Source organism: Nelusetta ayraudi, unplaced genomic scaffold, assembly GCF_046127955.1.
Source record: "Nelusetta ayraudi isolate G7.1 ecotype Tasmania unplaced genomic scaffold, CSIRO-AGI_Nayr_v1 ptg000063l, whole genome shotgun sequence".
NCBI lineage: Eukaryota > Metazoa > Chordata > Actinopteri > Tetraodontiformes > Monacanthidae > Nelusetta > Nelusetta ayraudi.
The window spans coordinates 4,190,629-4,202,500 of NW_027466113.1; the positions used below are offsets into that span (position 1 = coordinate 4,190,629).

At 46.8% G+C, this 11,872-nt stretch overlaps 1 protein-coding gene and 1 long non-coding RNA gene across 2 annotated transcripts in view; one reads left to right on the forward strand and one right to left on the reverse strand.

Annotated features, from left to right (window-relative positions):
- Nucleotides 1–995: 995 nt before the first annotated feature.
- cacng8b (calcium channel, voltage-dependent, gamma subunit 8b) overlaps nucleotides 996–11,872 on the reverse strand; it is a 19,673-nt gene continuing 8,796 nt past the window's right edge. The window contains exons 2-6 of the mRNA XM_076040878.1: nucleotides 11,018–11,354; nucleotides 10,115–10,339; nucleotides 6,151–6,234; nucleotides 4,879–5,019; nucleotides 996–3,963 (exon numbers count right to left, since the gene is read on the reverse strand). Of these exons, the coding sequence (XP_075896993.1) occupies nucleotides 3,149–3,963; nucleotides 4,879–5,019; nucleotides 6,151–6,234; nucleotides 10,115–10,337 (1,263 nt within the window). The 5' untranslated portion in view covers nucleotides 10,338–10,339; nucleotides 11,018–11,354 and the 3' untranslated portion in view covers nucleotides 996–3,148. The remainder of the gene's footprint in view (nucleotides 3,964–4,878; nucleotides 5,020–6,150; nucleotides 6,235–10,114; nucleotides 10,340–11,017; nucleotides 11,355–11,872) is intronic.
- Nucleotides 10,054–11,872, forward strand: part of LOC142898128 (uncharacterized) — a 2,188-nt gene continuing 369 nt past the window's right edge. Inside the window, exons 1-3 of the long non-coding RNA XR_012928539.1 lie at nucleotides 10,054–10,149; nucleotides 10,222–10,410; nucleotides 11,871–11,872. The exon at nucleotides 11,871–11,872 is cut by the window's right edge and continues 369 nt beyond it. This is a non-coding gene — a long non-coding RNA (uncharacterized LOC142898128). The remainder of the gene's footprint in view (nucleotides 10,150–10,221; nucleotides 10,411–11,870) is intronic.

An 11,872-nucleotide genomic window follows, 5' to 3' on the forward strand; every position in this document is an offset into this window, starting at 1 on the left:
ACTGTATATGTAGCAACAAATGCATTGTTGGACTTTTGTACTTTCTTACTTTGATTTGAGTAAAGGTGTTGAATCAGTACTTTTACCAGAGTACTATTACCTAAGTACAGAATGTAAATACTTTTGCCACCTCAGGTGACTTCAACTGCTGCACTGCTGCTGGTTGGATGATTGCACAGCGAGGCCTCATCGTGCCGAAACACCATCTAACCCAGGGGGCGCCGCTCGTCATCCTCAGCCTGATCGCCGTCACTGCCGCAAGTATTCTTACTGTCTTTCATCCGTGCCACGGTCAGGAAACTTGTCCAGTAAGACTAAAATTAGAATAATTCATGCGAAAGCAGGCGTGAGGTCCCAGATGGGGCCGTCGGTGACGAGGCAGGAAGGAGCCCAAGTTCACTTTAAGCCTCTTTACCGTCATCGTCGCGCTTGGCCAACGACACCAATCTGGCACCGTTTACATATATTTGCAAATATTATGACGCTCACATCTGACAGGGAAGGTTGAAAGCTTTTTTTTTTTTTTTTAAATGACTTGGCACGCTACAGAAACGGCAGCCGAGAGTAACATTTGCTCAGTCATGACAAAGTGTTTGTGCTTGTTTGGCCCACCGGGGCCCCTCGTTCGCCCGGCAGGGAAAGAAGAAAACAAGTCAAAAGTCTGTTATCGTTTTTCTTTTATATATAAATTTCGTGCAATACAGTGTTTGAGTTTATCACACATTTAGATAAACCATATTCAATTGTCTAGATATATCTATTCTCCACTACATACTATTTATATGCCCACATAAATGCTATCTGTGTGCAGTTTTATGACATTGTTCTTTTTTCTTCTTCTTCTTCTTCTTCTTCTTCTTTTTGAAATGAAATCAAAGAAACGTAAAACATTAATTCTGGAAGCGTCGGGTTGCTCTGTTTTTTGTTTCTTCGTCACCATGACGAGTGGCGCCGCGTCCATCGGCAGTCGCTCTGGACCGTTCCGAACAGAGAGTGTTCCAGGTGTTTTTTTTTTAAACATGTGTTTACATTCTCATCAACATAAACAGGTCAGTGTTCGGACTGCGGGAGTCGGCGGTCGCGCGGGAAGCACAGTGGAAGGATTCTTTGGGGAGGTTGAGATGTTGTCTCCATGGAAAATCTTTTGGCCGGCGTGATAAAATAGGGGAGGTGGGGGCAGGCGGTCATGTGACCAAATACGGGCAATGAGCAGAGGGGCAAGAATGGCTGTGCGGGACTGGTGGATGGAACCTCCCACCGAGAGTCCAGGAAGGGCAGCGGAGAACAGAACACCTCAGCCACATCAGCCCATGATGCATCGCCACGTTTTCAACATAAAACATACCGATAGACTTTACAAATATATGCATGTGTAATTACAATGTACACGTGTCTTCAAAAAAATTTTCTCTACAGTGTTTTTATATATTCTCAACCCACATATATATATTGTGTTGTTTGTTTGTTTGTTTGTTTTTTGCCACTGAAAAGGATGAGTTGCATGTCTCACTTTGGGACTCTTCATAGAAAAGAAAAGAAAAGAAAAAGAACGATTTGTTTTTGTTCGTTTCTGTTCAGGCAGGAATCATTTCACCTGAATCTGTACAAATGTATTACTTCATGTCTTTTTTTTTTTTTCTGATTCCCTCCTGGAAGAGGTTTCTGTTAATGCCCAAAGAACAAACATCTTCAACACGACTATAGCTACAAGTACTACTGGTAACACTGATTAGAATGGAAATTAGACCAACAGAGGCCCACAGGAAACTCATAATAACAATGAAGTTAGACAGCTGTCCCAGTCACTCAACGTCACTGTTGCATTTCTTTCAGTGTCAATATTGGAAGACAATTTACAGTATTCAAATCCGACTTCTTGTTAAAAATGGAAATCATAGAGTAAGAAGGCTCAAAAAAATAACAATAACAAGAGTAATAATAATAACACTACAGACCCTCATTCTGCCACACGTTGTGCACACTCATGCTCGACGCTTGACACAGTTACAGGCGAGCTCGCTGGATGCCCCAGCGGCTCTGCATGGAAGAAATTCACAGTAAAAGTCGTCAAGATCTAAACTTGGAGAAGGGGGGGGAAAAAAGAAGAGATTCTTTTTAAAACTGCTGTGTTTTGCAAACAGTGTTGGGTTTGACGCGTTTCAGAAATACTGGGAGTGCCAAACTGGAAACAGTATTTTTCAGTTTGAACAGCTGAGTTACATTTTGCATTTGCCTCAGCTCCTTGTTTTATGGTCGTTGTTGGTTGACATTTCGACTTTGGCACAAAACCTTAAATGAAACTCAAATTGCTACATTGTCGGCAGCTGGAACAACGGTGGCCAGTATAATCCTGAAAAAACAAAAACAAGAGAAAAAAAAAAGACAAAGCATTTTGATTTGTGTGATTTGTATGTCATTTACAAAGTTTTACAATTTAATTGATTGCTAATTAATCATGTAGTTTGATTATATATTATAAACTCTATTAAACTTTTATTCTATTGACACTTACACACAAATAAGCTTTTTTGTTTAAAGCAAAGCAAATCAACTTATTAAACTCTCCTTAATTTTTACATTGTTTTGTTTATGTACAAAAGTAAAGGCTACTTCGTGTTTGCTTTTAAACCAGATTTTTGCCCAATAAACATTTCCCTAAGGACCATAATAATTGCAACTTTTCCCATTTAGTTGCTGTACAATAAATCCTGGAACACCACCCAACACTGTTTGCAAGTGCGACTAGCCTGTAATAACACTAAGAATAATCACAACAACAATTTGACGTTACAATAATCCGGTTAAATTAACAGCAGTATTGCAACAGAAAGGAAAAAAAAAACCAAAAACATTTCGAACACTTTTTTTTTGTTAATAGTAGCCCGAGGTTAATTGCATTTGATCGTTAACAAAATAAATCATTTCTAGCGCGTTGAAATATCAAAATAGTTTCGCTGTAAAAGTTCATTGTTGTTGTTGTTGTTATTATCAGCAGGTTATTACTGGGTTTCGTTGGAAGGTTTGGACGACTAAGTGACGGCGGGACGCGGAGGGAGAGACTTGACCTTCGCTGACCTCGCCGACTCCTTCTCCTCCTCCTCCTCCCTCCATCTCTCCCTCCCATCCAGCCCCACTGACGCCTGCCGCCCTACACGGGAGTCGTCTTCCTGTTGAGGGTGTTTGAGTTGCTCTCCCGGTCCCCCTTCAGCCTGTCCAGGGTGCCCATCCCCCGCTCCCGGTCCACCGTGGACGAGGTGAAGGGCGGGGGGCCGGAGCCCACCGAGTTGGGCATCTGTGCGTTGGAGTTGGAGGAGTTGGACGGGTTGTGGGACTTGAGCGAGGGAAGCGTGCCGCTCATCATCACCCCGCCGCCGCCGCCGCCGCCTCCACCGACGCCGTCCTTGGGGAAGCAGTTGTGCAGCTGGTAGAGCGTGGCCCGGTCCACCGTCCCATACATGGGCGGCAGGCCGCCCAGCTTGGGGTCGCGGGACAGGGTGTAGAGGGAGATGTCGCCTCCGGCCAGGGCCGTGTGGGAGCGGGAGTGCGGGTTGGGCAGGGTGGACACCGAGATGGGGCCCTGGGAGAGCAGCGCCGAGGGGGGCATGCCAAAGTTCTTGCCTACGCCGCCCCCTACGGGCGAGGGGTCGCGGGAGCGGGAGGGGTCGGTGGAGCGCGAGGAGGAGCGCGAGCGGCGGCGGAAGCGGTAGCTGGGCAGGCGCAGCATGGCGTGCGTGGTGCTCTTGAAGATGTCGGTGCGCGAGCGGCAGCGCAGCTCCTTGTTCTTCTCGATGTAGATGTTGACGGCCAGCACGCCCACCATCTCGGCCATGATGAAGGACAGCCCGCCGAAGTAGAAGGACCAGCCGTACGAGTACTGCCACTTCTTGTCCTCGTCCTTCTTGGGGGAGATGTCGCCCAGCGCCGCCGAGATGTAGACGATCACGCCGATGATGTTACTCAGACCTGCCGGGGCAGAGAGAGACGGGCAGAGGTTTAGAGGAGGTCTGAAGGTGTTTGGCCACCGCCGGACCGTCAGTCAAATGTCCTCTACTGGAAAGTGAGGAGGTTGAAGGTTAATTGTTTTAATATTTGGAGAGTTGAAGAAGAAACAGCGACATCAGGATAGATTCGATTGTAGCATCTTTACTCTCCCTTCCTCTCCTAATCTTGCCAGTAAGCTACGGTGGCCTGCGCACCCACACCTGGATGCCTTGTCCGCCTTCTTCTTCCTTTTGAAGACGCCAGCAAAAACCCTAATTACGTAACGCACTGTCAGGCAACCTGGATTGTCAACACCAGGCTTCCTTAGAAATATGGTGGCGCAAGATAGCAGCTAACTTGTCTATGTATATTCTTACGAGAACCCTTCTAAGAGTAGGAAAACCAAATGACTTTTATTGTGCTGGATTTGGAGACCAAAACAAACTGGCTCCCTGCAGGTCCTCGGTGGGCCATCCTGTAGAGCCTCAAGGTGTCTCAGTGTTTTAAGCACCAGTGTTTTTTTTTTTGTCTCGATTACATCGAGAGGCATCTCCTCACGGGAGGAAGAGGAGGTTCGCATGTATCACCGTGGCCCGTTCATAATCCACAGCTGGCCAGTGAACTAAGAGGCAGGAGGACAACATGCACACGCACACACACAGACACACACACACACACTGTTGGTCTGGACTTCTGTTTCTATTTTTGGATGACATGACGCCACTGGTTCCGTAAGTGTAATAAGCTGAATTCTGTATTTTGCTGCCATTAAAAACTTAACAAACTAAAATAAAGGCTCTCACAAAAACACAAGTAAAACTTTAAATATGCCAGCACACACACACACAGTCTCTATCCAGTATTATTATATATATAATACTGTTCTTGTTTTATTACCTGCAGCAACAAAAAGGATTCCCGCTCCCAGGATGATGTTTCTTTTGCTCTTATAGAAACGGCTAGCGGCGATGCAAACCCCTCCCATCAGCAGCAGGATCGCACTGAGGATGGGGAAGATGTTGGAAGCCCTGACGACCCCTGAAGAAGAAGAAAAAAAAAAAACACAGCGGAGAAGAAAGGTGCGTGATTATCACTACAAGTGGACGTTTTAACAAAAAAGCGAAGAAGCCGCTCCAGTTAAAAACGACAAAACAAACCCGGAGAAAACACGTGCACGCTCACACATTAGCAATTCTCTCGCATCTAGGACAACCAGGCCACAGGAGACAAAATGCCAACTAAATGCCAGCAAAAGGCCTCCATTACGTTGCAAACAGAACACAAGCTTTTTTTTTTCTTTTTTTTTCCTTCATGTATGCTGAGGCGCACATGCAGCGTATCATCGACTAGAAAGAAATGACTGCAGGGCAACTGGGTCCAAACTAGGACACCCCCGACTCCCTTTCTAGGAGCTGAGTGGATAGAGAGTGATTCTATAGACTTGGGGAGTTCGGCGTCCGTGGACCTTTGCTGGCCTGTACAAATCTCCCACTAGTTCCCTCCTAGCAACACATATGTAGCCACTAAATAGTGACGCATCAGTTCCAATAAAAAAAAACAAAACAACAACTTTGGGACACTCTTGGCGCCGTTTATGACACCATCCCCGGTCACATTATTGAAACGTCCTGTTGGAAGGTGGTAATATATAAATGAATAACTAAATATATAACTAAATGCATTTTTGTGACAAGCACATTATACTAAGCATCTTCCTACATTAAAAAAACCCATGGGTCAGTGTGAGCGCAATGCATGATGGGATATATTGCCCACTTTTAGTGATGCATTGTGGGATACATTGAGTGGATTACATAGTGGATACCGATGTTTACTCAGGATTCGGACACATATTTGTGTCACTGCAAAGTTGTAGTTTGTGCTCATTTGAAGTCACTTTTTGTTGCAGAGGAAAGGTTGCATTGACATTGACATTGTCTGCACTATCACTGTACTATGGCACAGTTGCACCAGCTCCTCTTCCTCCAACCATACCAGGCTTGAAGATGGTCCAAGGTGCTAGAACTAGTCCAACAAACAAGCCCTTGGGTATGAAAAATGCTTGACCATTTGACCAACAGTCCCTTATTGGTCCGTGACTGAGAGTCCGTCCACCGTCTGCTTGGTCGTTCATGAGTTTTTTTTTGCAGTGTTGAAGCGTCGACTTACGTAGGACGTACTCTGCACCGTCGTGGTCAAAGTCTGCGTCTTCGGGGAAGTGGTTGATCTGCGAGCACACACCTCGCTTCACACCTGTGAAGAAGAGCGGGCGGGTGAGTGGCGCGCACGGGGCAACGGAGGGGCTGCAGAACGGCACATTTCTACCTCAGGGATTAAAACACAAAGAAGCTGACTCACAAACACAATCAACTATCTGAATGAAAAGAAAAAACTCTGAAGCTGAATCATACATGAGGGACAGCTTAACGCGCTCTGAAGATCAACAAGGCTTCCCTCGCAAAGTGGACGACTAAATACATACAAGTATGAAGACACGCGGGCAGATTAGCGCCCGCCGGGGTCCTGCATGTGGACAGACAGACGGACGTGGGGATGCACGCATGATGATGACAGGACACCACTGGTGTTGATGTTTGGACTGGACAAAAGATGGACGGATGGATGGGCGGAGGAGATGGAATGAAGAGACACAGACGAGGGGGGAGACGGACGGATGTGGGGCGAGCTGCGAGGCCGGCCGGTCTGAAAAGAAACAGAGTGCAGGTACAGAAGTGGCGGGATGTTAGTGGAGCCACGCTAATGTTCTGTTGGCCGCAGTCCCACCAGGGGATCAAAGGGATAGTGCAGCCAAAATTGATATGTTACAAATCCACATAACCATTCTGGAGTTTCACAGAGGGAAGGAACCAAGTGTGCCGAAACTTAAAGACCAGCAGCGTGAGCAGAGGAAGTGGATCAAATGTGGGTTTTCTGTGAACTATCCCTTTAAATATATTGCAGGTCTTAAATTTGACATTCCTGGTTCATTTGAATGTTTTTGCTTTCAACATTCAAGAAGGGGTAAAGAAAAAACCTTAGGCTTTAGTTTAGTTTATGTACAACTAGAATAACACTTCAGCAGGTTAACAATGACAATAAGTCAGTTGTTTATACAGTGCAGTAGCGATACAGTCATCTCAGGCATGCGTCCTCCTTGCCCCAATACGGTACGATACAAGTTTAGGAGGGGCTGTTTAATTGCTGCAGAAACAGATGAAACAAACTCACTACATGATCCTATTTACAGAGCCAGTGTGTCACTGACAGCAGTTCACCTGCTTGTCTGAGGGGGGATTTTTTTTTGCGGCTTCCTGCACAAATACGTATTTCAATTACATTCAACATTTTGTTTGAAATAAAAACAGGAAAGGATATTGACATGTCAATATAGCTGCAAGAGAAAAACTACGTATCTGAAGTGAAATGAAACAAACAAAAATATAGTCAAATAGTGGGATAAATGGTAAATAAAAGCACAAAGCTGTGAGCTCAAACTCACTTTGCTTTGGCCGAGGCCACATTTGACTTTCAAAGACGGGGAACAAGGTGCCGCCTGTAATGTATTCCGCAATAGAGAGCCGCCGCTGAAGGGGTAAAACGCTTGCAACCCAAATATAGTGAACCTGCAGAGGAGTTAAGGAGGAGGACAGGACACATCTCTATTCACGGCATAATGTGGCACCCGCCTGCCCGCCCACCTACCCCCCTTCCCCTTCCCCCGCTCCCCCCCTGCCCGCCATAAATCTTTCAGCGCTCGCATGTCCTGCGTTTCTACCTCGGCTTCACCTCACTGCACCACTGCACCGGCGCTAAACATCCAGCATCTGTCCGGGCTGAACGCTCGGCAAAGCATCGGAGATACTTGACCTCTAAGCAAACGCCAAGACTCTTTCAAGAGCAGGCGGAGAGAAAGCGAGAGGAAGCTGCAGAAAGAGGAATGGAGAGAGAGAGAGAGAGAGAGAGAGAGAGAGAGAGAGAGAGAGAGAGTGAGAGTGAGAGTGGGGGGCAGCTGAAGATCAAAAATACCATGTCTGGAAGCGCCGGTCGCCTGAATAGCGAGTAAAAGGAGGAGCTGGAAGACGGTGGTGGAAGGGAAATGTGTGTGCATGTGTGTGTGTGTGTGTGTGGGGGGGGGGGTTCTGCACTGCAGTGGTGCTGCAAGGCCTCCTGCTTATCTCTAATTGGTCGCTTCTTGCTATCGGGAAGCTTAGAGATGAGGACAAATTAGCTTCATGCAAAAAAAAAAAAAAAAAAACAAGCACTGGGCACAGCGAGCCAAGAGGTTGGGCTTTCTTTTTTTTTTTTTAATTTCCCAGCAGACTGAAGTCGTCCGCATGTGGGCGAAAGGCGCAGATTTGCCAACTCGCAGCACCACTTGGCCGCCGGTCGGCTCTGCCGTTGACTCCCTTCAAGGCCTTTGAAGACACACAGTCAGCGTAAAAAAACCAAAACAAAACAAAGAAACAAACAGCAAACTATCAGCTTTTGTTGCACGACTGAAGGCGGGTTGCCAGTTCGGAGTCGCCCGGCCGATTTGGAGTGAGAAATCTTGCACGCCAGGAGAAGGGGGGGGGGGGGGGGGGGGAATAAGAGGGGTCGTTTTTCTCGACGCTTTTTGGAAAATAAACGAGCTCCACTGGAATCAAACGCAGTGATTAATGGATTGTTTTGCGAGAGGGTTCCGCTCGGCTGTCGCGCTATTATACTGCAATTATGCAAAAATATCTTCTCGTCACCATGAGGAGGACTAGCAAATAAAGATGAAACGTCGCGAAGCTAACGATTACTGATATTTCTGCCACGCCGCAGCTGCACGGAACAAAGAGCCGCCGCTCCTCGGCATTGAATCACTCCACCGGAACCCCCCCCCCCCCCCGCCCCCCCGAAGAAATAAAAGTGGCACGATGGTGAAATTAAAAGAAAAAAAAGAAAGTTGTGAGTTCGGCGGTGCGGAAGCGTTCTGCAGTGAATGGATTCAGCTGAATCGCAGCTTGATAAGTGGAGTGGATTCATCGCCGCCCACTCCAGCTGATGAGCGCTAAATAGCAAAATCAATGTGAAAGGCCAAAGGACAAGAGTTTGTGATTGCAGCAGCCCGACAAGCTCGCAGTGGCGCTCCAGCAGAATGAATTTGAGTTTTTCTAAAAAAAGAAAAAGAAGAAAAAAAAAGGAACAATTATTCTTATTATATTTTCAAGGCGTTCACACCTCCACCTCTACAATTTTTTTTTTTTTTAATAAGCACCTCAAATGTAGCTCGTCCCGCAGCAACGGAGACAGTGAGTTAGTGGAGTAATTTCATTCAATTTCATTCAAGTATAATTTCAGATTTTGGATTTTACAGACTTGACCGGGGAACTGATGACTGTTTTCTCTCCTCAACCACAGAGTCAAAGGCCAGATGACGTCTTTCACCTGTTTCACATCTTCCGTCTGCTAATCAGCCCACGACAGATGACATCTGGATCTAAAGAAGGTCGCTACGTTTTCCTATTCAAGAAACCCACCAGTAGAGAGGGACCCTTCGAAAAGTCCCGACAAACGTCCCGCTTCTTCCAGTCCAAACCAAATCCCAACTGTCGCTGACACCTCGACCTCCTCTGCTCATATATACAGATTTAGTCAACATAAATATTTAATATAAGTACTTCTACACACATAGATACCTCTTTCAAAGTTTTGATCAACGCTAACACTGTGTCGTGTTGTGCCGTGCTTTCCCAACAGGTGGCCCTTCGACAAGAAATTGATTGCGCACTCATCCCATTGGACACTTTGGACAACGTTACCCAAGCAGTAGTCGGCCGTACACATAAATGTCTGGAAGCCAATGACCACCACCTCTTGTCACTGTATAGGCCAAGGGTAACTTGTTTTAATCTCGTTATGTCGGATTACATTTGGTATTGACTTATTTTTTCAAGTTTTCTTTTTCCTAATGTGTGTATCTATTATTATTGGCTGGCTCTGCATATATATTATCTGACCAGCGGGAAAATTAAAATGGGAGTTTTTTTTTTCTTCCCAGGCCTATAATCTCTGCAACGCTGCTGTTCGACGTCCAGGTGACACACGACAGACATAAAGGGAGCGAGACCTGATGACGCCCTGAGAGTCTTCAGCAGCTTCTTACCTTCCAGACAGCAGATCCTCCACAGTCCGGAGTGGGTGAGCGCCCCCGGGTCCTTCTTGTCCTTGTTGTGGGGGTCGTCCTGGGTGACGTTGGCTGTGCTGTTGCAGATGAGGGCACGGGAATACAGCCAGTAGTCCGTCCCTATGGCCACCGTCATCAGGCCGAAGGCGGCGAACGCCCCCACGGTGGTGAGGAGGATCTGGATCCCCTTCTCACACACCATGCCTTCAGTGGGGAGGTGGTGGAGGGGTTAAAGGAGACATCAGGACATGAGGGACCGTTCCACCGTGTGAGCGGTGAGCAAGCAAGAAAAACAAAAGGTGGATTTTTGTTAAGGTTGCAGTTTGGAGGCAGAGGCCTGAAAAAGGTGAGCTCATGGTAGTGGTGTGGGGGGGTTGGGGTTGGGAGGAGTTGGGGGGGAGGTTCAGGTGGCCATGTGGGGCGTCCTTGGAGGAGAGTCGGACGACTCTGCTGGGACGCCGTTTAACCCGGGGGGGGGGGACTGACGTGAAGCATCAAAGATCATCACAGCCTGCCAATAATCCCTCATCACTCCATATTCATGACCCTGACACTGTCTCTCACACACACACACACACACACACACACACACGCGCGCGCGCGCACAGCAAGCATAACTTTACATCACCTACAGCTGATTACAGGAAGGAAACTGGGAGGTGATTCTGGATCAATTGCTGCACGTTACGCAAACTTCTTATCATTCAGCCTCAATCAGCCGAGGTCACTTTATGGCTCTGACGTCTCAGAGGTGCACAGCAAAGTTTTCCGTTCAGCAGTGGAGCCTCACAGAGCAGCATTCAAAGTCTTTGCTGCCTGTGCAAACCGCCGAGACACCACTGAGACGAAAAAATCGAAATCAAACTAAATGAAAAGACTTACCTGACGGCGAGTTTCTATCCTTCGACTCAATTTTGAAATCTTTCTTTTCCTCGTCAGTGAAGAACGTGCTGTCCCCTCAAGCCGGACAGCATCCATCGACTGTTTTCACCTGCTCCCCCCTTCTTCTTCTCTCCTTCTTCTCCGCTGCGTCTCTCTTGCCTCTCGCTCGGTCCGTCCGTCCGCACTGTGTCCCACACTGGAGAGCCGACGCTGGCGCAGGCTGCTCAGGCTGCTCAGGCTGGGCCGGCCGGCGGACCTCCTCTCTGTCCCGTGGCAGCGCTAAGCCTGCAACATGCTCTCCGCTCCGCTGCTGCTGCTGCTGCTGCTGCTGCTGCTGCTGCTGCTGCTGCTGCTGATGCTGCTGCTGCATGCAAATCAGACACAAAGGAGCAGCAGGACACTTGAGAAGGATGAATATGCAACGATGAGGATTAATATACATATGCAGGTGATTTTATTTCTGCCCCATGTGGTGCTGCCACATTTTAACGTTATTGTTTTTTTTTTTGTTATTTAACTTTTTATTTGAAGAAAAGTGGGTTGTGCATGTTGCCCTTTGATTTGTATTCATGACATTGAATCATATCAACGGCAGTAATTAATTAAAGTATGAAAAGAAAATACACCTAAGGTGATGATGGTTAGGAAATAAAGATGGAATAAATGAAAGAAATAAAACAGGTGCATATACAGCAGCAAATGACATTTGAAAATGACAACTATAAACTTTGTCTGCCTCATGTCTTCCCTCCTCCATTCATCAACAGTAATGTACAACAGCATCTCATGGTAGAGCGCTGAAAACTGCGATATCAAAAATATCACCAAATGACCCACGTTGTTTGTTTTACAGGC